The sequence below is a fragment of the Eubalaena glacialis genome, chromosome 2, assembly GCF_028564815.1.
Source record: "Eubalaena glacialis isolate mEubGla1 chromosome 2, mEubGla1.1.hap2.+ XY, whole genome shotgun sequence".
Taxonomy (NCBI): domain Eukaryota; kingdom Metazoa; phylum Chordata; class Mammalia; order Artiodactyla; family Balaenidae; genus Eubalaena; species Eubalaena glacialis.
In genome coordinates, this window is record NC_083717.1 from 11687380 (window position 1) to 11712336 (window position 24957).

Consider the following 24957-nt stretch of genomic DNA (forward strand, 5'->3'; position numbering starts at 1 on the left):
TAGTGGTTTAATAAAATCTGAAAATCTAGGAGCTCACCCAATCTAACATCACCCACTTTATTTATTTTTTAAATTTTTATTGCAGTATAGTTGCTTTACAATGTTGTATTAGTTTCTACTGTACAGCAAAGTGAACCAGCTATACATATACATATATCCCCTCGTTTTTGGATTTCCTTCCCATTTAGGTCACCACAGAGCATTGAGTAGAGTTCCCTGTGCTATACAGTAGGTTCTCATTAGTTATCTATTTTATGCACAGTATCAGTAGTGTATATATGTCAATCCTAATCTCCCAATTCATCCACCCCACCCTTCCCCGTTGGTAGCCATACGTTTGTTCTCTACATCTGTGTCTCTATTTATGCTTTGCAAATAAGATCATCTATACCATTTTTCTTAGATTCCACATATATGCGTTAATATATATTTTTCTCTTTCTGACTTACCTAACTCTGTATGACAGTCTCTAGGTCCATCCACGTCTCTACAAATGACCCAATTTCGTTCCTTTGTATGGCTGAGTAATAGTCCATTGTATATATGTACCACATCTTCTTTATCCATTCCTCTGTTGATGGACATTTAGGTTACTTCCACATCCTGACTATTGTAAACAGTGCTGCAATGAACATTGGGGTCTTTTTGAATTATGGTTTTCTCAGGGTATATGCCCAGTAGTGGGATAGCTGTGTTGCATGGTAGTTCTATTTTTAGGTTTTTTTTTTTTTTTAATAATTAATTAATTAATTAATTTTTGGGGGCTGTGTTGGGTCTTCGTTTCTGTGCGAGGGCTTTCTCTAGTTGTGGCAAGCGGGGGCCACTCTTCATCGTGGTGTGCGGGCCTCTCACTATCGCGGCCTCTCTTGTTGCGGAGCACAGGCTCCAGACGCGCAGGCTCAGTAGTTGTGGCTCACGGGCCCAGTTGCTCCGCGGCATGTGGGATCTTCCCAGACCAGGGCTCGAACCCGTGTCCCCTGCATTAGCAGGCAGATTCTCAACCACTGCGCCGCCAGGGAAGCCCCTATTTTTAGTTTTTTAAGGAACCTCCATACTGTTCTCCATAGTGACTGTATCAATTTACATTCCCACCAACAGTGCAAGAGGGTTCCCTTTTCTCCACACCCTCTCCAGCATTTATCGTTTGTAGATTTTTTGGTGATGGCCATTCTGACTGGTGTGAGGTGATACCTCATTGTAGTTTTGATTTGCATTTCTCTAATAATTAGTGATGCTGAGCATCTTTTCACGTGTTTGTTGGTCATCTGTATGTCTTCTTTGGAGGAATGTCTATTTAGGTCTTCCACCCATTATTTGATTGGGTTGTTTTTTTGATATTGAGCTGCATGAGCTGTTTGTATATTTTGGAGATTAATCCTTTGTCCATTGCTTCATTTGCAAATATTTTCCCCCATTCTGAGGGTTGTCTTTTTGTCTTGTTTATGGTTTCCTTTGCTGTGCAAAAGCTTTTAAGTTTCATTAGGTCCCATTTATTTATTTTTGTTTTTATTTTCATTACTCTAGGAGGTGGGTCAAAAAAGATCTTGCTGCGATTCATGTCAAAGAGTGTTCTGCCTATGTTTTCCTCTAAGAGTTTTATAGTGTCCGGTCTTACATTTAGGCCTTTAATCCATTTAGAGTTTACTTTTGTGTATGGTGTTGGAGGCAGGCAGCGCTTGGCTGGGTCTTGGGCAAGGTAATGCTGAAGCCATGCTTTTCCTTACCTGGTGAACATGCTCCAGTCTTTATTACACTGGCTGAAACTGACCATCATCCTGGCCAGAGCTCTGGTAAGTCTGAAGGTCAACTGAAAACTTTGTATAGCTGCTCACAAAGAATTCTCAGCTTGTCCACACACAGGAGCAAATAAACTGACATGAACAGCTAGCTTGTGTATATATTTTAGCTATGTTACATTTTATGTATACATTCTAATATATACATTATAATTTATAGAATATAGTTGAGATTATGGGACATGATTGAAATGTTGGAACCTTTTATACCTAGGAAGTATAAGATAATGGCTTCCTATTGCTTTAATTTTGTATCTATATGAGACGATGGATTTTCACTAAACTTATTTTTTAAATTTTTAAAAAATTTTATTGAAGTATAGTTGATTTACAATGTTGTGTTAATTTCTTCTGTACAGCAAAGTGACTCAGTTACACATACATATATATATTCTTTTCCATTATGGTTTGTCATAGGATATTGAATATAGTTCCCTGTGCTATACAGTAGGACCTTGTTGTTTATCCATGCTATATATAATAGTTTGCCTCTACTAATCCCAAACTCCCAATCTTACCCTCCCCCTTGGCAACCACAAGTCTGTTCTCTATATCTGTGAGTCTGTTTTTGTTTCATAGATATGTTGGTTTGTGTCATATTTTAGATTCCACATATAAGTGATATCATAAGGTATTTGTTTTTCTTTCTGAGTTACTTCACTTAGTATGATAATCTCTAGGCCTATCCATGTTGCTGCAAATGGCATCATTTCGTCCTTTTTTGATGGCTGAGTAATACTCCATTGTATGTATGTACCACATTTTCTTTATCATTCATCTGTTGATGGACATTTAGGTTGTTTCCATGTCTTGGCTATTGTAAATAGTGTTGCTATGAATGTAGGGGTGCACATATCTTTTCAGATTATAGTTTTGTCTGGGTATATGCCCAGGAGTGGGACTGCTGGATCATATGGCAACTCTATTTTTAGTTTTTTGAGGAACCTCCATATTGTTTTCCATAGTGGCCACACCAATTTACATTCCCACCAACAGTGTAAGAGGGTTCCCTTTTTTCCACACCCCCTCCAGCATTTGTTATTTGTAGACTTTTTCATGATGGCCATTCTGACTGGCGTGAGGTGGTATGTCATTGTAGTTTTGATTTGCATTTCTCTTTTAGTGATGTTGAGCATCTTTTCATGTGCCTATTGGCCATCTGTATGTCTTCTTTGGACACTAAACTTATTGTGCAAATCATTTCATGATGTACGTAAGTCAGATCATTACGCTGTACACCTTAAACTTATACAGCACTATATGTCAATTATATTACAATAAAACTGGACAAAAAAGGGGGCAAAAAAGATAATGACTTTCCTGAGTGTGCCCTGAAATATGTGATTACAATCAATATAATGAGTAGAGACATACTAACATATTACTGGTGAAGGCATCCCAGCTCAGTAAACCTGAAGTTTGAGAACATTAACAATCAGGTGCTGGGCTTCCCTGATGGCGCAGTGGTTAAGAATCCGCCTGCCAGTGCAGGGGACAAGGGTTCAAGCCCTGGTCCGGGAAGATCCCACATGCCACGGAGCAACTAAGCCCATGCGCCACAACTACTGAGCCTGTGCCCTAGAGCCCGTGCACCACAACTACTGAGCCTGTGCGCCTAGAGCCCATGCTCCGAAACAAAGAGAAGCCACCGCAATGAGAAGCCCACGCACTGCAACGAAGAGTAGCCCCTGCTCGCCGCAACTAGAGAAAGCCCGTGTGCAGCAACAAAGACCCAACGCAGCCAAAAAATAAATTAATTAACTAAATAAATAAATTAAAAAAAAAATCAGGTGCTAAAGTAATAGTAATATTTGTACTTTACATCAAGTCAAGTTAAATATTGGGAGGGGGCAAAAAATAATAAGCAGGTTCCTGAGATTTCTTACAGCCAATTCATAATCTTGGTATTATTTTTACTAGCTTTTCTCCTGATTTTTTAAATGAATACATATAGGGTAATATTAGCTAGCATATTTCCCTCTAGACCAACAATATTTTTTAAAATTGAGAACTCAAAAAAACAAAAACAAAAAAACCTAGTGATAAAGGCATTTTATTTCTACTTTACTAATACTGGAAATTAAAAAAAGAAAGTAAGAAGAGCCTGTCTGGTAAATGGGGGTGGTGGAAACTGTATCTGGTTTGCTTGCTGTCAGCCAAACCTTGCTAAGCCATGAAGAGGAGGGTCAGCAGGTTACATGGGAAGGCACCATACTTGAGATGAATTTATCAGGAACTCACCATGCATCACCCCAGAGCTTTCAGAAAAGCAGAGCTTAGGTTGCTTCCATGTCCTGGCAATTGTAAATAGAGCTGCAATGAACATTTTGGTACATGACTCTTTTTGAATTATGGTTTCTCAGGGTATATGCCCAGTAGTGGGATTGCTGCATCGTATGGTAATTCTATTTTCAGTTTTTTAAGGAACCTCCATACTGTTCTCCATAGTGGCTGTATCAATCTACATTCTCACCAGCAGTGCAAGAGGGTTCCCTTTTCTCCACACCCTCTCCAGCATTTATTGTTTGTAGATTTTTTGATGATGGCCATTCTGACTGGTGTGAGATGATATCTCATTGTAGTTTTGATATGCATTTCTCTAATGATTAATGATGTTGAGCATTCTTTCATGTGTCTGTTGGCAATCTGTATATCTTCTTTGGAGAAATGTCTGTTTAGGTCTTCTGCCCATTTTTGGATTGGGTTGTTTGTTTTTTTGATATTGAGCTGCATGAGCTGCTTGTAAATTTTGGAGATTAATCCTTTGTCAGTTGCTTCATTTGCAAATATTTTCTCCCATTCTGAGGGTTGTCTTTTGGTCTTGTTTATGGTTTCCTTTGCTGTGCAAAAGCTTTTAAGTTTCATTAGGTCCCATTTGTTTATTTTTGTTTTTATTTCCATTTCTCTAGGAGGTGGGTCAAAAAGGATCTTGCTGTGATTTATGTCATAGAGTGTTCTGCCTGTGTTTTCCTCTAAGAGTTTGATGGTATCTGGCCTTACATTTAGGCCTTTAATCCATTTTGAGTTTATTTTTGTGTATGGTGTTAGGGAGTGTTCTAATTTCATTCTTTTACATGTAGCTGTCCAGTTTTCCCAGCACCACCTATTGAAGAGGCTGTCTTTTCTTCACTGTATATTTTTGCCTCCTTTATCAAAGATAAGGTGACCATATGTGCATGGGTTTCCATCAACAGATGAATGGATAAAGAAGATGTGGCACATATATACAATGGAATATTACTCAGCCATAAAAAGGAACGAAACTGAGTTATTGGTAGTGAGGTGGACGGACCTAGAGACTGTCATACAGAGTGAAGTAAGTCAGAAAGAGAAAAACAAATACCATATGCTAACACATATATATGGAATCTAAAAAAAAAAAAATGGTCATGAAGAACCTAGGGGCAAGACGGGAATAAAGATGCAGACCTACTAGAGAATGGACTTGAGGATACGGGGAGGGGGAAGGGTAAGCTGGGACAAAGTGAGAGAGTGGCATGGACATATATACACTACCAAACGTAAAACAGATAGCTAGTGGGAAGCAGCCGCATAGCACAGGGAGATCAGCTCGGTGCTTTGTGACCACCTAGAGGGGTGGGATAGGGAGGGTGGGAGGGAGGGAGACGCAAGAGCGAAGAGATATGGGGACATATGTATATGTATAACTGATTCACTTTGTTATAAAGCAGAAACTAACACACCATTGTAAAGCAATTATACTCCAATAAAGATGTTTAAAAAAAAAAAAAAAAAGAAAAGCAGAACTTTCAGAAAAGCAGTTTGCATCTGGTTACATGTTTACTTACCATGCCCTCAAAGCCAAAACCTTTTAACTTGGTAACGGTTACGTTTGTTCTTTGACTAGGAAGTAGTTATAGGGACAAGGTACAAAAAATAATAAGCATGCAGCCCTTTATTTAGTTTTGCAAAGTCTCTGCTTATAGTTCTGTATATTACATAACTGTGTTATACAAATACATTTATTTACAAAAACACTCTAGCTGTGCAAACTTGTTGCTTTTTAAAAATGTCCAGGAAGTTCCATTTCTGCCCATCCCAAGATATATTTTTAAAGCATGCATAAAAATTAACTTTGGTGTGGGAAAACTACTCTATGTGCTGTCACATACAGTATTTTTGGTGTCTATTTATATATTTACAAAAATTGATCAGTTTACAGAACCGTACAGAAGTGTACATTCTAGAATCCACAGTGCAATAGTGTGGGTTACCAGGTCTCAGAAAACAAAGGAAGAATTTAGATACTGCAAAGAAAACAACTAGAGAATCCCAATATGTTAGAAAAGAGAAAAAAGAAAGAAACAGAACAACACTAGCTTGCTTGGGCCGGCAAATTATTATACATAATTTTCATGGCAGTGCAGTAGGGTTGATAATTGCCTTCTACATGTGCTTCTGTGTTGGCTTGTGTAGAAGTTCATTGGCTTATTGTCTAGCACACTACTTTCAAATGTACAATGCTACAGTATCAAAATGTTTTGGCAAAAAAGATCTCGAAAGGAACCATGAAGTTTTGACAAAAATAGAAATCTGTAATAAAGCTAAATAACACTAAAATAAAAGGAAATATTATAGTATCTGTTTTACAATTTGTATAGTCACACTTGTGTATTTCTCTGTTCATGTCTAGTCTCCGTAATGAAAAATATTTTTATACAAAACATACTAAAATTCTGGAATCATACATGTTTTACATGCTTAATACATTTTTTTTCTTGTCTCACCACACCCTTCTCTCCTGCCATACTCTCTTTTGGTAACACATGCTTACTTCATTTAACAGGTATTGAATAGAGACAGTAAACACTATGTAATTATAACAGCAACAAAGTAAAAAAACAAACAAGCTTTACTGAAATCTATTAATCCAGTATTTAGCACATACTTAGCATTAAACCTCAAACAGTACAGCAATATGTTACATTCTCTTGTGAAAACACTTGTGGAAGACTGTTAAAAACATTTTTTTTTTCTTAAATGTAACTCCGACTTGTGCCTAATAGGATTTGGCCTTTAAGAGGTTTCCTTTGCTGAGGATGGGGTGGCTTTGCTTGAACTTCCGTTCTGTGCCTTGTAGCTGGTGAGGCTAGGAGTATGGATGGTCCTGATGCTCTTGGCACCTTGATTCAGTGAAGCTGGGGAGGCAGGGGAGGGCGGGGAGGAGGAGAAGGAAGGAGGGGCTGCTCGGCCATTCTGAGTCTGCAGTGAGAATGAGAGATGGTGACCTTTACCTGTATGAGCGGGGCTCTGAAACTTTAAGGAGCCATTAGAGACAGAGGGGATGAGGGAGGCAGAGGGAGCAGATCGTCCTGTTTGGGGGCTGAGAGGGTTAGAAGGAACCGATGGTTTAGTAGTGGGTAGATTAGGGAAGTTAGAGCTGTCACCACTAGAAGAAGGCAGGGAACTGCTTTTCCCAGAGCTGGGAGAAAGGGCTGGAATCTTAGAAGCAGGCAAGGAGGGGAGAGTAGGCTTACATTCCCCACCAGCTTTCTTAGCACTTCCATTAGCCTGCAAATAAAGATGGCGGGAGACAGTCTGTCAGAAAGCTGGTAACACCATCAGTCCACAGGGTCTGGCAACACAGCCCTTCTGAGAATCATTAAATCAAAGACACCAAACCAAACCAGTTCAAGGCCTGAGCTAAGTCTTGTCGTGCTGTACCGGACCTGGGAGAAACCCCCAAAGTGCAGAGCAGAGGATGCACAGAACAGGGAAGAAGGAAGAAGGGCGTTTGTGAGAACAGGCACATCATTCTACTACCGTCTCCGGGTGCTGGGTGGAGACGTGAGGGTTGCGTGAGGGCTGTTATTGGGGCGGGGGTGAGGCATTGTGACGGGATGTTAATGCGCCTCTAGTGCGATGCCGTCCACGTACACGTTAGTGCTGGCGACTTTCAGGGCAGCTTTGTCTGTCTCGGTTTCCCAAGGTGTTCTGATGAACCACTACACTCCCCCAAGGAAAGCCACCTGGCCTGCCACCTTGTGTTAACAGGTCAACTTTGGAGTCACACAGTAAAAGATGTTTTATTGCGAGCATGCAAAAGAGTGGTGAGAAATTCAACAGAGGCTTTTAGACTCTCTTCATGCCCCCAGATCCAGGATGTCTACATAAACCGTATCTTACAAAGAAAAATGCAATATTTGGTATAAACTAAGTCAGTGACTTGCTTCTTAAGTGCAAGAGTGTCCATCCAATATTGGGTTTAAGGTAAAACTACCTGACGATATTGGCGGGGATCCTGCAGTTTGGACTGCTTGCCAGGTTTGTCCAGGCTGCCGGGTCTGTTCTTGGAACTCATGGGAATCGGCATCCTGCTCGTCTGAGGGGTTCCAGTGGAGCCCTGTGGGGAGGAGCAGCGAGAGGGGGGAGAGAAAGGACGCGTGTGAGTGGCTTATCCCCGAGGCCGCCCCACTGTGCGCAGAGAAGCTCAACGTGAGAAGCCACAGCCCTACATGCAGGACAGATCTAGGAGACGGACATCAGGAGACACCACTGGGGTTAATTCGAAGAATCAAACAGAATAACACTGCTCCACTACTGATCAAACGGATTTTAATGTGAGTATCAGAGCAATCACTTCAACGGCAAATGGCTGACCCAGCATCCTTGCGGTTTTCCCAACACCAGTCAGCAACAGAGGTAAAAACAGAATCAATTAGCTGTTAGACACCTAGTTGTCGTTGTTCTGAAGGCGAGGGAGAAAGTGTGAGAGAAAGGATCATTGCGAACAGACAACGAAACGAAACAAAACGAGCCACCTGAAAGGAAGCAAGTAAATCACAAGACACCTTTCGCTAATGGTGATTATGGCAGATTTAAGAAAGCAGCTGGCTCTTTTCATTTTCCATCAGACCAAGATACCTTACGTGAAGCTGAAGGTACAGACGAGGGGGGCTCTAGGGCAGTGGGAGCTTCATCCAGGACTACCAAGGACTGGGGACAGGCCTCCTGGGCCATGTGGGACGAGCTTGCAACAGACTCTCTGTTGGAGGAACACGAGGTATCAACTAGGGCTTTGGGACTCATCTCACTGATCGTATTTTCCAGCTGTTTGATGGTCTGCTCCAGGCTGTCCAACGTTCTGTAGGTATTTTTTCTGATTTCATCAGTTCTCGAAATCGGAGCTGTGCTCTCCAGACTGGGCTGCTCTAGTCTCCTGAGCATACTTTTAGGGGTGTCTTCGGATTGAGACCCACTGATCTCGAATCGCTTGGTTTCTCTGTGCTGCTTCAAAGTGCCGTCCTCTTCCTCCTCTTCATAGACCACCACCTGCAACGTCTTCTTCCCCGTCTTGGTTCCCGTGCGAATGGCTTGCGTGAGAGCGGCGAGCTGCTTTTTCGGGAATTTGAATTTGAACTTTTTCTTGGGGTTTTCAAACTGGTCATCGGTCGTGTCACCCTGGCTTTCTGAACTTGGAGAATTGGCTTGGTTGAACTTGCTCTGCTCGGTTTTATTCACTTCCTGTCCTCCTGACATTCCGGTCTCCGCTGAAAGGAAGTGTGGCTGGAATTTACTCTCAGCCTCCCGCCCTGCTCCGAGGTTGCCCGAGGTCCCCTCCTTAGGAAGCTTTTGGGAAGTGTTATTCTGGACCACAGTATCTCCATTCTCCTCCTCTTCCTCTATCTTTTCTTCTGTCATCATTCTCTCCAGTTCCTCATCGCATTCCTCAAATATGGTTGAAAGTCTCTTGTATGCGGACCGGATGTCCATGGGTTCATCAAAGATGATGATCACGGGTTTCTTGTCCAGGCACACGACCGGCTCTTCATTGTCAGGGCCTTCTTGCTGGGAAGTTGTCTCTTTTTTGGCGTCAATGTTGACCGTCTGTACATCTTCCCCCTGTTTGCTCACTATATCGCGGACCTCCCCGCTGGAGAGAACTTGGACCGCGGTTTTGGTGATCATGAAGGCAATGTTGTCGGTGGTTGCATTCTCCTCAGTGGGGGAACCTGGTGTTGACTCCCCATCCTCATCAGGCGTCATGTTAGCGTGCCTCGCTCCCTTCGGTCTTAGGACAACTTGGCCAAACTCTGTCATGGGAACCTCTCGGTCTTGAGTTTTGACATCACGAATAGTCGATTCGGATGATCTAGTGGGAGAGGGAAGGTGACACTTATCTGTATTTTCTTGTCCTTGCTGATTCACCCCCTTTGTCTTCCCATAATTCATCTTCTGATTCTCAGTGTCAGATACAGGGTACGGCAGCCCTGAGATTTTAGGTCCTTTGTTGATTTCATCTTCTAATAAACTAACGCCAGAGAAACTAGAATTGACCCTAGACACATTTTTCTGGGAATAGTTTCTACCGTCTCTAAGTAAACTCTCAGTGGATATGGAACTTTCCTTCATTAAGATGTCTGTTTTGTATTCTGATGTTCTTGCTGCATCAGAAATACTATTCTCCATTCCTCTTTCCCACTTAGGATGGTCACTAGGTATGGGAGCCCCTGCGGTAACCTGGGAGGGAGAGTGGAGGAGGGAAACCACACATAGTGATCAGAAATGGATCTGCAAAGGAAGGGAATTAATCTGCATGGTATCAGTTGGAACACAGATCTGGTGGACTCACCTTCCAGGATTCCATTTGGGGGCCATTTTCATATTCAACATCAGATTTCCGTACGTCTTCATGGAAAAATTCCAAATTCTGGTAGAATAGTGTAGGACATGTTACTCCACAAAACCACACCCCCCCAAAGTGGACTTCAACTAGATTGTTTCTTTAATTACACTTCAAAAACATGCGGGCCAAGCACATTCATTACACACCAATCCAAAGCCTACAGCTCTGTTTACCTTGGGTGGCTTGGTTCTCCAACTTCCAAAAATGCCCTGTGTTTGCACAAGATGAAAATCTCAATTAGCAAAATATTTCAAGGATTTCAAATTTTGGTGGGAGGAGCAGTTAAGAGAATAAAGGGACCAGTTCTGGACCAACACCTCCTCTTTTCAACATCTGATTGTGAGCTTAGCCGACTCTAAAACCAGAAGAGTGGCATGGCATCGTAGAAAGCACAATACATGAGCAGGCAGATTTTGATTCTAACCCAGATCTGCCACTTAACTGTGTTATTTTAGGCAAGTCATTTCACTTCCTTGGGCCTCAGTTTTCTTGCTTATAAACCAAGGAACTAGACCAGGAAAGTTTTCATGTCTCTGCCATCTAGTTATTTCATATTTCAGTCTCATCTCTGCTTCTTGTTTGGGGACTGTCCTATAACGACTCTGCATTGCTTGGGTATGGTACTTTGAGATGAAAAAAACCCATTTTTCCCTGGTCAAATCACGGATTTGAAAACATACTTGCAGTTTGTACTTAAACTTGCCAAGTAAAGTGTCAAAATAACCTTCAAACTAATCGTAGCCAAGATGATCAAATCCCAATTCAGAGTGACAGTGCTGCCCATGCTGCCAAGATGTCATCTAAACATTTACAAAACAGATATTTGAGGCTCAAGTGGTGACTATGACATCATGATTCAGCTTTTTTTTTGAAGAGACAAGAATTTTTAATATAATACCCATTAACAAAGACTCTAGCTTTCATCCATGAAGATCTGGGTACTCTACAATTTTTCTGCTTGGCCCTTTGGTGGTACAAACAAATCAAAACCCTTTAAAATGGTTTCTGTTTGACCTAGAAATTTCAATTCTCATTTCTGGGTATTTATACCAAATAGGTAATTAGGTACAATATTTTAACTACATGATTCAGCTTTGATTCTCTGTGTGCTCTGATGCAGAGGAAAGATGCACTTCTGAGGTTCTCACCAAGATTCAGAAGGTAAGAACCCAGCAGTGAGAACCGGGTATGGAGAATGCTCCACCAGGCATGGGTGTATCGGTAGCCTCGGGCCCTGCCACCATGCTACCACTAGCCATGCCTTGTCACTTCCAAGGCACTGCTGTCCTTTCTTCTTGTTGTAGAAGCCCAAGAGGAAGAGGTGATTAGAACAGGATGGGACACGATCCCAAGAAGGCTGTTGGGTTAAAGCAATGACAACATAACGAAGCGCAAGAACCCAGGCCCCACCAAAGACAGCCTAGAGCGATCCTACTGCCTGCTTAAAACCAGAAAGAATGTCTGTACACATTCAAGCAATAATGCACAGAGACAACAAAGTCAGTATTAATCACATGGAAATATGGCACAGGATCCAAGGTGCATAGCCACCAAACACCTCCTGTTTAACTTCCCCTCAGCTGCATCAGGCCCCAAACAAGAGCAACGAGATTCAGCTGCTACAGTGGAACAATATAATCTCTTTGGTGGGATTTTAAATTTAGAATCAACGACTAATGCATCAAGTAAAAGTTGCAAGAAGAAAAATAAATGAGGTTTCAGCTTAAGGTTTCAGCTCCAAACAGGGAGTCAGCATATCATGCTAGGACCTGAATGCGACTTTACCCTTGAGTCAAAGGAGGACTTGGCATCTGCGGGGCTGCTCTTCTGCTCGTCTCATTTATTGGGGGGGGTGGGGCTGACATCTGTTCTGATTGGCCAGGGCCCGTGTCATACCCATTGTTAAATATTTCAAATGCCACCCAGCAATATAATTTTAAAACAGATCTAGTAGCAGGAATCCTCCAATGGAAAGTCACTAAGATGTCAAGTGTACGTTTCACATGACCTAGCATTTTTGGCACTGGGCTAGAAAAATGAAGGCATGGATCAAAGTAAGTGCATCAACTTTGTCCAGGGTAACTTGTTCACGGTCGTCATGTAATCTCACAACGATACCTTAGGTAGTCTTAGATAGTCAAGACTCTGCAGGAAAGGTAATTAAGCCTCATTAATATCTGTTTTGGAGCCCCGAGATTTGGGTTGTTCAGACAACTGGTGAAGCAGGGACCACATGCATTTGGGCAAGAAACCAAAATTAGAAACATAAGTTATAGAAAAATTGCATAAAAGTAAGTACACGGCTAGCACTTCATAATAAGAGGAAAAAAACTTTAAGAAACATTTGAGTTATAGAAGGGTAGATGAACAGCCCAGGAAGAGGTTAATAATGACAATAATTTGGGGACAGGTCTGATAGTCACGGTTATTATGAAGTAGATCAGTCTACTGAGTATAATTATCCAGAAAAAGCATCTGTAATTAAACCTAGTGTTTAATGCCCTGGTGTTGGGCATTCAGTACAGACCTGCTTAGTATCTGATGGACCCTTGATTGAGATCAGTGTGATCGATGGAATATGGATTTCTAATTGCAGGGCAAGAAATCCCATGCAGCTTTTTAGCAAATTAGCAAAATTCTACAATGGGATGATGATTGTCTCCAGAGGGATCTTCGAGAAGCTCCGGGTCAGTGTTCAAAAGAAATGGTCACACTGGCCCAAGTACAGCACATAACTCAGGACCCGCCAGGACCTTCTGCAAATTGGCTTTAAATAGGCCACAGAAGGAAAGTCCACAGACTGAAGAAGCAACATTATTTCCAGTGTGATGATCATGGGTTCAATTCCCATTAATAGGAGGTTTCCCTCACAAGAAGGATTTATCAAGACAATCTCCTAATCTCCCCCGTGCCTAGAGAGCCCCCATCCCCATCACCTGGTTAACAGCTTCACCTGCCAGATCCGTGGCAGGTGGAGTTTACACGAGGGCTCTGGGATGGCCGGGAGCCAGGGAGGAGCAGGTCAGCCTCTGCGGCAGGGCTGCACGGCTGAGAGCTGTAAGCCCCAGGACTGCATCTCCTGGAGGACTGTGCTAGAACAGCCCTCCGATTGTGTGATCCTGTATCTCTTTCACTGAGCTGACTTACATCTGGACTGAGGTACCTACATGGAGTGACTACTGGGCTATATATTATGGCTGATTCGTTTGACTTTATTTAAAGGACGCTAGAACCTTTGAATTCCAAGATACAAGTTCCTGGCAAAAAATGTTAAGACTTGAGTTGGTCATGATAAGCTTTTTACCGTGAAATTTAGACAGAGGCTTCATTTTAATAAGATGGCTCTATTTCCAAAAATCACAAAAGCTCTAGATTCAACTTGCAAAGTTGAAGTTCAAATATGCAGGTTAATCTCCTCTCCTTAAAGTTCTATGTCATGATAGTGACCTTTGTTTCAGAGCCTGGACGTCTGTTTGGAAGCCATGAGAATGCCACAAAGTATAGTAGCACTAAAACGGTACTGAACTTACTATCTTGGAAGGTACACTTTGAGAATTTCTAAGAGTAATGACAAAAACTCTTTTGGCATCCTCGAACATGTGTGCAAATACATGTGTGTATGTTTCCATGGATACACCTGTGGATGGCAGGTAGACAGCTCTGCTGTGCATTCTCTTCCTGGAATCTAAAGCTTTCACCTACTTTTAATGTAGATGTCTTTGGTCCAGAAGACATGTTACAAATTAGAAAAAGTGCTACCTACTTGGTTGATGTTTCCATTTGTTCCACCAGCATTGTTCTAGAAAATCTTGAAAGGTGTATGTATATCTTTGGTTTGGGAAGATAATGCCTGAATTCTGCATACACTGTTGTGTACTGTGCACAGGAACGCAGCGTCCGCTCAGGAAACCTGAGCCAGAGATCTTTGGTGAAGCCCCAAGCTGTGTCTCCATTAGTTAAAAAAAAAAAAAAAAAAAAAAAAAAGAAGGGTGAGGAAAAAAGAGAAGGTACAGAAGCTCAAGCACAGAGCGGTATTAGTGTCAGAGCAAGGAAAGAAGGACGGCCCACCGGGCGGCCAACGTGTAATTGCCACGTTACCTTCTTCTCCTTGGGTAGGGCTGTGGCCCCCGGCCTAGTGTCTTTAACGTGACTGTCAGCCCGGGAATGCTCAGCGTGACTGTTTGAATTTACATCCATAAAGGAACACTTCTGGAATGCCTAAGGAATTAAAACACTGAGGTTAACAGGGATCCGAGTGCAGCGAGGAGGTCAGAGGGAACAGGCAGGGAATCCAGAGGATCTCCCGGTTGAGACCCTGGCCGGGTCCTACATGCGGGTCACGCCAGGGCGTCAGCGCCCTGAAAACCGGCTCCCCATCTGACCTCAGGTCAGCAAAGCCCGGGGCAAAGGCTTCCTTATTTTCTGGTCCAGGCTGAGATTAAATGGATAGAGCCTTTGAAAAGAACGCCCCTTCTTCCTGTCTGGGTGAACCTGATTTGCATTTAGTAGGGCTTCTTTTAAAGGGCTTTGACCTTTAAAAACTGCTGAATATGTAAATGAATTAAGAAGAAGCTATCTTTTTTTCCTCTTCATTATAAAAGGGCACAAGATATTGCAAACCATTAAACCTTAAAAGGAAAGTCATCCGTAACAATTCGCTGTCTGCAGTAGCAACATGGTCCTGCGCTCGGGGTGGCTCTGACTCTCACGGAGAACGAAGCAAGCCCTTTAGCACACAAGGGATTCTGAGCGGCCTGACCCCCAAAGACTTGTCTCTGAAAACTAAGGATGGATCGTAGTTATGGGAGCCCAGGGCCACTCCTGTGAACACTGAGCGAGGGAGGTCGGTTCTCAGAGAGGAAGCATCTGCTGCGTCTATAGGGCAGAAAAGAAGTGACAATATATATGATTGCGAGAGCAGGAGAGACGGTGACCCAAGCAGCGAAATGTCCTGAAATCGGTGCTTCTCAATCAGGCTACATGACATCCAGTTGAAAAAAAATACTGTTACCCAGGCCTCACCCAGAGCATAATTAAATCAGACTCTCTGGGCTGTAGGATTTTTTTTTTTTTAACTCCTCAAATTATTCTAATGTGCAGGCAGGATTAAAGAGTAGTTATTGAAGTGAATAATTTCAACCGATCGCCTCATATTTCCTTCATGTCAAATACTGTCATTTGGAAATAACTGCAGGCGCAAAGAATACCCCACGCCTTCCCCAGGTGAACATTCCAGCACAGGTTTTAAAATACTAGCGGAGCGGATGCCTGGCACCTTCCCCGGCCTGCTCTTCCCTCGCTCTGCTGGCTCCCGGTTCCCCCCTTAGCCACCCACCCCGTCCTCGCGGGCCCCGGAGGTGCCCGGGGCTCCGCTTGCTAAGGCCACTCGGCATTTCCGTTGGGCTGTTAGACCCTGGACTCGGGAGCCTGTGGTTTCTTCTGATGCCTGGTGACGCACAGCAGGAAAGCTGTTCCACGATTACACTCAGGGGGCTGCAGCTGCCCCTTGTCCTGCCTCAGAGGGGCTGGCGGGCGGGGGTGGGGGGGGTTGTCTAACTCTAGAGCCTGCAAAGGCTCCAGCATGGCCGCTGGCCGACTCTCTGATGCAGCAGGCTGGCTACTGAGGTTTGGTTACCTTAGGGTTAGAGTACTTCACTCACCACTGTTACCTGACCACCAATAATATAACAAGAAGCCAGATACTCTGCCTTTGTAAAGCTTTCAGTCAAAGAAAGCATCAAAGATATTTAGATTTCAATGGAGGGAAATATCCTCAAGTGATGGGCTCTGAGTGGCTAGAACAAAAATTACTTCTCTCGGGGGCTAGTGCAGGATTATTCACAAGCTTAAAAGCCTCACTTCTTTATTAGTGCTTGTTCACCTTTCACAAATTAGAAGTTATCTAGTGCTTAGTCATCCATTTGAAACAAACCAGGTCATGATTTATTTATACCATGATTTATTATTTATACCATACTTTATTTAATATTGGAGTATAATTGATTTACAATGTTGTGTTAGTTTCAGGTGTACAGCAAAGTGACTCAGTTACACGTATACCTATTTTTCAAATTCTTTTCCCATTTAAGTTATTACAGAATATTGAGTAGAGTTCCCTATGCTATACAGTAGGTCCTTGTGGATTATTTTATATATAGTAGTGTGTATATGTTAATCCCAAACTCCTAATTAATCCCTCCCCTGCCACCACCTTTTCCCTTTGGCAGCCGTAAGTTTGTTTCCTTAGTCTGTGAGTCTGTTGCTGTTTTGTAAGGAAGTTCATTTGTATCACTTTTTTTTTTTTTTGATTCCACGTATAAGTGGTATCATATGGTATTTGTCTTTCTCTGTCTGAGTTACTTCACTTAGTATGATAATCTCTAGGTCCATTCATGTTGCTGCACGTGGCATTATTTCATTCCTTTTTTTATGGCTGAGTAATATTCCATTGTATATATGTACCACCTCTTCTTTATCCATTCATATGTCCATGGGCATTTAGGTTGCTTCCATGACTTGGCTATTGTAAATAGTGTTGCTATGAACATTGGGGTGCATGTATCTTTTTGAATTATGGTTTTTTCCAGATATATGCCCAGTAGTGGGACTGCTGGGTGGTATGGTAGTTCTATTTTTAGTTTCTTAAGGAACTCCATACTGTTCTCCATAGTGGCTGTACTAATTTACATTCCCACCAACAGTATAGGAGGGTTCCCTTTTCTCCACACCATCTCCAGCACTTATTGTTTTGTAGACTTTTTGATGATGGCCATTCTGACTGGTGTGAGGTGATACCTTATTGTAATTCTGATTTGCATTTCTCTAATAATTAGGAATGTTGAGCATCTTTTCACGTGCTTTTGGCCATCTATATGTCTTCTTTGGAGAAATGTCTATTTAGATCTTCTGCCCATTGTTTTTTTTTTTAAATAAATGTAGAGTTTACAATAAATACTATCACGTGTTGATTAATCTTTATTAAGACATCACTAATAATTAATCAATTAAAGAAAATAACTACTTGTTGGAGAAAGAAAGCAACAGTAAATACCCTGGTGGGATTTTGGAATTTTATTTTGTGTGTGTGATATCATGATATTTGTCTTTCTCTGTCTGACTTACTTCACTTAATATGATAATCTCTATGTCCATCCATGTTGCTGCAAAAGGCATTATTTCATTCTTTTTAATGTTTCTGCCCATTTTTTGATTGAGCTGGGGTTTTTTTTTTTTGATATTGAGCTGCATGAGCTGTTTGTATATGTTGGAGGTTAATCCCTTTGTTGGTTGCTTCGTTTGCAAATATTTTCTCCCATTCTGTAGGTTGTCTTTTCATTTTGTTTATGGTTTCCTTTGCTGTGCAAAAGCTTTTAAGTTTAATTAGGTCCCACTTGTTTATTCTTGTTTTTATTTTCATTACTCTCAGAGGTGAATCCAGAAAGATATTGCTACAATTTGTGTCAGAGTGTTCTGCCTATGTTTTCCTCTAAGGGTTTTATAGTATCCAGTGTTACATTTAGGTCTTTAATCCATTTTAAATTTATTTTTGTGTGTGGTGTAAGAGAATGTTCTAATTTCATTTTCTTACATGTAGCTGTCCAGTTTTCCCAGTACCACTTATTGAAGAAGCTGTCTTTTCTCCATTGTATATTCTTGCCTCCTTTGTCGAAGATTAACTGACCATAGGTGCATGGGTTTATTTCTGGGCTTTCTATCCTGTTCCATTGATCTATTGAATATATTTCTCATTTTGTGCCAGTACCAAACTGTTTTGATTACTGTAGCTTTGTAGTACTGTCTGAAGTCAGGGAACCTGATTCCTCCAGCTCCATTTTTCCTTCTCAAGATTGCATTGACTATTCAGGGTCTTTTGTGTTTCCATATAAATTAAAAATTTTTTTGTTGTTCTGTGAAAAATGCCATTGGTAGTTTGATAGGGATTGCATTGAATCTGTAGATTGGCTTGGGTAGTATAGTCATTTTGAGAATACTGATTCTTCCAATCCAAGAACATGGTATATCCTTCCATCTGTTTGTGTCATCTTCGATTTCTTTCATCAGTGTCTTATAGTTTTCAGAGTATAGGTCTTTTGCCTCCTTGGGTAGGTTTATTTCTAGGTACTTAATTCTTTTTGATGTGATGGTAAATGGGATTGTTTCCTTCATTTCTTTTTCTGATCTTTCATTGTTAGTGTATAGGAATGCAACAGATTTCTGTGTATTAATTTTATGTCCTGCAACTTTACTGAATTCATCAATGAGCTCTGATAGTTTTCGGGCAGCAGCTTTAGGATTTTCAATGTATAGTGTCATGTCATCTACAGACAGTGACAGTATTACTTCTTCTTTTCCAATTTGGATTCCTTTCATTTCTTTTTCTTCCCTGACTGCCATGGCTAGGACTTCTAAGACTACGTTGAATAAAAGTGATGAGAGTGAACATCCTTGTCTTGTTCCTGATCTTAGAGGAAATGCTTTCAGCTTTTCACCGTTGAGAATGATGTTTGCTGTGGGTTTGTCATATATGGCCTTTATTATGCTGAGGAAGGTTCCCTCTATGCCCACTTTCTGGAGAGTTTTTATCATAAATGGGTGTTGAATTTTGTTGAAAGCTTTTTCTGCATCTATTGAGATGATCACATGGTTTTTATTCTTCAATTTGTTAATGTGGTATATCACACTGATTGATTTGCAGATATTGAAAAATTCTTGCATCCCTGGGATAAATTCCACTTGATCATGGTGTATGATCCTTTTAATGCATTGTCGTATTTGGTTTGCTAGTATTCTGTTGAGGATTTTTGCATCTATGTTCATCAGTGATAGTGGCCTGTAATTTTCTTTTTTTGTGATATCTTTGTCTGGTTTCCATATCAGGGTGATGGTGGCCACATAGAATGAGTTTGGGAGTGTTCCTTCCCCTGCAATCTTTTGGAATAGTTTGAGAAGGACAGGTGTTAACTCTTTGCTAAATGTTTGATAGAATTTGCCTGTGAAGCCATCTGGTCCTGGATTTTTGTGTGTTGGGAGTTTTTAAATCATAGTTTCAATTTCAGTCCTTGTGATTGGTCTGTTCATATTTTCTATTTCTTCCTGGTTCAGTCTTGGGAGACTGTACCTTTCTAAGAATTTGTCCATTTCTTCTAGGTTGTCCATTTTATTGGCATGTAGTTGCTTGTAGTAATCTCTTATGATCCTTTGTATTTCTGTGGTGTCCACTGTAACTTCTCCTTTTTCACTTCTAATTTTGTTGGTTTGAGCCCTCTCCCTTTTTTTCTTGATGAGTCTGGCTAAAGGTTTATCAATTTTATCTTTTCAGAGAACCAGCTTTTAGTTTCACTGATCTTTTCTATTGCTTTCTTTGTGTCTATGTCATTTATTTCTGCTCTGATCTTTATGATTTTTTTCCTTCTACTAACTTTGGGTTTTGTCTGTTCTTTCTCTAGTTGTTTTAGGTGTAAGGTTATATTGTTTGAGAGTTTTGTTTCCTGAGGTAAGATTATATTGCTATATACTTCCCCTTTGAACTGGTTTTGCATTGTCCTGTTTTCATTTTCATGTCTCTAGGCATTTTTTTTTAAACATCTTTATTGGAGTGTAATTGCTTTACAATAGTGTGTTAGTTTCTGCTTTATAACAAAGTGAATCAGCTATACATATACATATATCCCCTTATCTCTTCCCTCTTGCATCTCCCTCCCTCCCACCCTCCCTATCCCACCCCTCTAGGTGGTCACAAAGCACCTAGCTGATCTCCCTGTGCTATGCGGCTGCTTCCCACTAGCTATCGGCTTTACATTTGGTAGTGTATATATGTCCATGCCACTCCCCCCCCCCCTTATCCTCAAGTCCATTCTCTAATAGGTCTGCATCTTTATTCCCGTCCTGCCCCTAGGTTCTTTATGACTTTTTTTTTTTTTTTTTAGATTCCATATATATGTGTTAGCATACAGTATTTGTTTTTCTCTTTCTGACTTACTTCACTCTGTATGACAGACTCTAGGTCCATCCACCTCACTACAAATAACTCAGTTTCATTTTTTTATGGCTGAGTAATATTCCATTGTATATATGTGCCACATCTTCTTTATCCATTCATCTGTCGATGGACACTTAGGTTGCTTCCATGTCCTGACTACTGTAAATAGAGCTGCAATGAACATTGTGGTACGTGACTCTTTCTGAATTACGGTTTTCTCAGGGTCTATGCCCAGTAGTGGGATTGCTGGGTTGTATGGTAGTGCTATTTTTAGCTTTTTAAGGAACCTCCATACTGTTCTCCATAGTGGCTGTATCAATTTACATTCCCACCAACAGTGCAAGAGGGTTCCCTTTTCTCCACACCCTCTCCAGCATTTACTGTTTGTAGATTTTTTTTTGAAGAGACACTATTTATTTATTTATGGCTGTGTTGGGTCTTTGTTTCTGTGTGAGGGCTTTCTCTAGTTGCGGCAAGTGGGGGTCATTCTTCACTGCAGTGCGTGGGCCTCTCCCTATCGCGGCCTCTTGTTTTGGAGCACAGGCTCCAGACGCGCAGGCTCAGTAGTTGTGGCTCATGGGCCTAGTTGCTGCACGGCATGTGGGATCTTCCCAGACCAGGGCTCGAACCCGTGTCCCCTGCATTGGCAGGCAGATTCTCAACCACTGTGCCACCAGGGAAGCCCTGTTTGTAGATTTTTTTGATGATGGCAATTCTGACTGGTGTGAGATGATATCTCATCGTAGTTTTGATTTGCATTTCTCTAATCATTAATGATGTTGAGCATTCTTTCATGTGTCTGTTGCCAATCTGTATATCTTCTTTGGAGAAATGTCTATTTAGGTCTTCTGCCCATTTTTGGATTGGGTTGTTTTTTCTAGGTATTTTTTGATTTCCTCTGATTTCTTCAGTGATCCATTGGTTGTTTAGTAGCATATTGTTTGGCCTCTGCATGTGTTTTTTTTTCTTTTTCTTGTAGTTGATTTCTAATCTCATAGCACTGTGGTCAGAAAAGATGCTTGATACGATTTCAATTTTCTTAAATTTACCGAGGCTCGCTTTGTGGTCCAGTGTGTGATCAATCCTGGAAAATGTTCTGCATGCACTTGAAAAGAATGTGTATTCTGCTGCTTTTGAATGGAATGCTCTATAAATACCAATTAAGTTCATCTGTTCTAATGTGTCATTTAAGGCTTGTGTGTCCTTATTGATTTTCTGTCTGGATGATCTGTCCATTGCTGTAAGTAGGGTGTTAAAGTCCCCCACTATTATTGTGTTACTGCTGAATTCTCCTTTTATGGCTGTTAGCATTTGCCTTATATATTGAGATGCTCCTATGTTGGGTGCATATATATTTACAATTGTTGTATTTTCTTCTTGGATTGATCCCTTGATCATTATGTAGTGTCCTTGTCTCTTATAACAGTCTATTTTGTCTGATATGAGTATTGCTACTCCAGCTTTCTTTTGATTTCCATTTCCATGGAATACCTTTTTCCATCCCCTCACTCTCAGTCTGTATGTGTCCCTAGATCTGAAGTGGGTCTCTTGTAGACAACATATATAAGGGTCTTGTTTTTGTATCCATTCAGCCAGTCTATATCTTTTATTTGGAGCATTTAATTTGTTTACATTTAAGGTAATTATAGATATGTATATTCTTATTGTCATTTTGTTAATTGTTTTGGATTTGTTTTTGTAGGTCTTTTCTCTTCCCTTCCTTTTGTTCTCTTGTGATTTGATGACTAACTTTAGTGTTGTGTTTAGATTCCTTTTTCTTTTTTGTGTGTATTGTAGATTTTCAGTTTGCAGTTACTATGAGGTTTTGATATAGCAGTCTGTATAATATATATGAGTGTTTTTAAGTTGCTCGTCTTTTAATTTCAAATGTATTATTTCTAGTATCCTGCACTTGTACTCTCCTCACGACTGCTGGTTTTGATATCACATTTGTGTGTGAATGATTTCCTGCCTTTACTGGTGAGCTTTCCCATTTGTAATTTTCTTGTTTCTAGTTGTGGCCTTTTCTTCTTCACCTAGAGAAGTTCATTTAGCATTTGTTACAAAGCTGGTCTGGTGGTGCTGAATTCTCTTAGCTTTTGCTTGTCTGTAAAGTTTTTGATTTCTCTGTCAAATCTGAGTGAGAGCCTTGCTGGGTAGAGTAATCTTGGTTGTAGGTTTTTCCCTTTCATCACTTTAAATATTGATATATCATGCCACTTCTTTATAGCCTGCAGAGTTTCTGCTGAAAAATCAGGTTTATAACCTTATGGGGATTCCATTGTATGTTACTTGTTGCTTTTTCCCTTGTTGCTTTTAATATTTTCTCTTTCTTTCTTTTTGTCAGTTTGATTAATATGTGTCTTGGTGTGCTCCTCCTTGGGTTTATCCTGCCTGGGACTCTGTGCTTCCTGGACTTGGGTGACTGTTTCCTTTCCCATGGATGAGGCCTAAGAGGCTTGTGCAGGCTTCCTGGTGGGAGGGGCTGGTTCCTGCCCATTGGTAGGTGGAGCTGGATCTTGTCTCTCTGGTGGGTCTGGTGGGCAGGGCCGTGTCAAGGGGTGTGTTTAGAGGTGGCTTTGGGCTAGGGCTGTGTTCCCACCCTGTTGGTTGTCTGGCCTGAGGCATCCCAGCACTGGAGCCTACAGGCTGTCAGGTGGGGCAGATCAAAATGGAAGCCTCCCGGGGAGCTCACACCAACGAGTACTTCCCAATGCACCCCCACCAGTGTCTTTGACCCCACAGTGAGCCACAGCTGCCCCCCAACCTCTCCAGGAGACCCTCCAAGACTAGCAGGTAGGTCTGGCCCAGGCTCCTATGAAGTCACTGCTTTCTCCCTGGGTTCCAGAGTGCACGAGACCTTGTGTGTGCCCTCCAAGAATGAAGTTTCCATTTCCCCCAGTCCTGTGGAGTTCCTGTGACCAAGCCCTGCTGGCCTTCAAAGCCAAATGCTCTGGGGTCTCCTTCTCCCAATTCTAGACCCCCAGGCTGGGGAGCCTGATGTGGAGCTCAGAACTCTTTTGTGGGAGACCCTCTGCACTATAATTATTTTCCAGTTTGTGTGTCGCCCACCCAGCGGGTATGGGATTTGACTTTGTCGCGACTGCGCCCCTCCTACCGTCGCGTTGTGGCTTCTTCTTTCTTTATCTTTGGATGTAGTATATCTTTTTTTGGTAGGTTCATCTTTTTTGTTGATGGTTGTTCAGCAGTCAGTTGTGATTTTGGTGTTTTTGTGAGAGGAGGTGAGCTGACGTCCTTCTACTCCACTATCTTGTTCTTTCTCCCTCCATATTTGTTATTTATACCATAATTTGGGGGCAAATGCTACAATGAATGGCCCCAGCATCTGCCTACACATCTTAGGAGAAGCACCAATGCCCAGCAATGTAGCTTTGACATACCAGTGTCTTAGTCAGAGGGCCCTCAGTGGATAACTGATGGAGGCCTCTATGCTCTCAACTGTTTCATGAGTCAGTAACTTTATAAATCTATGGTTCCTATCAATGAAATTCTCTGACCAATCTAAGCAAACTGTTTTTGATGGAGGGGATGTCTCAGGCCAGTCTGAGTTTTAATGGGGCTGGACAGGGCTCATGCATGTGACAAGTAAACCAGCAGCCCTGTTTTCCCTGGAAAACCCAAGGTGCTTAATGTTGGCAATTATTTCCATGGGAAGCAGAAGAGCTGAGGTGGAAGTGACATGGTCAGAATGTTCTCCCTCCTCCAAATGAAGAAGGCAGATCCTTGGGCCTGCACAAAATCAGCGGTACCTTAGTGAACATGTTCTGGAGCCCGAAGGAAGTTGTGACCTGACCATCAAATGGGCAAAAAATATCCTACGTTAATTCATGGATCAAAATGAAATACTTTATGAACAGACAGTGGTCTAGGAATTGTGTTTTATGACTGATTAGACAAGTTCTTAAAATGTACACCTAGGGCAGATTCACACCATGATCTGAATGTGGGATCAGCTTTGGGTGTAGCCCTGTACCCCATCCTTAGTCCTAGGAGTAGACTGTGGCAATTAGTTAACAAATAAAAATCTAAAAATAAAGTATCATTTCTCAAATAGAACAAAGAAGACGGGAAACAAAATTATTAAGCTTTCTGGAATACCTGAAAAGATGACATTGACACTGACTGGAAACTTGGTATGGAGGACAGACGGCCACATGATTCCAGGCCTGTCATTCTAAGAATTAAAGCCAAAGAAGGGGACCCCACTTGAAAGGGGCTTTAATCAGTCCTTGGGAAGACAGGACAATGACTGGTATTTCTAATCCCCATCTTAAGTGCTTTTAAAATGAAGCAGGGACTATTTTCACACTGAAAGAAAGGAAAGGAAAGGCAATCCTAGCAGCCAGAGCTAGGAAAGCTTGGAATTGATTTTTTGGTATAAACTTTCTGAGTTGTTTTGTGCAATGGTCATTCCTTACACATGTCTTAAAGGTGCCTGAGAGCCTAGTTCAGTGCCACCTTGGCAAAGTGGAGGCCAAGGCCAGAGATGCAGCTTACATGGCCCAGGGCCATGG

The 24957-nt window shown here is 41.6% G+C and overlaps 1 protein-coding gene across 16 annotated transcripts in view; it reads right to left on the minus strand.

Annotated features, from left to right (window-relative positions):
• The window catches only part of KIAA1217 (KIAA1217 ortholog), a 516301-nt gene that overhangs the window by 3275 nt on the left and 488069 nt on the right, over nt 1–24957 (minus strand). For 7 of the 16 annotated variants that reach the window (XM_061178687.1, XM_061178637.1, XM_061178654.1 and 4 more), the window contains 5 exons: nt 14542–14661; nt 10390–10467; nt 8682–10277; nt 8038–8160; nt 5717–7328 (listed from right to left, as the gene is read on the minus strand). In XM_061178687.1, coding sequence (XP_061034670.1) covers nt 6834–7328; nt 8038–8160; nt 8682–10277; nt 10390–10467; nt 14542–14661 — 2412 coding nt within the window. In that variant the 3' untranslated portion in view covers nt 5717–6833. Of the gene's footprint in view, nt 1–5716; nt 8161–8681; nt 10278–10389; nt 10468–14541; nt 14662–24957 lie in introns of those variants that run through there. The other 9 variants (XM_061178734.1, XM_061178724.1, XM_061178672.1 and 6 more) reach the window with 8 other exon arrangements.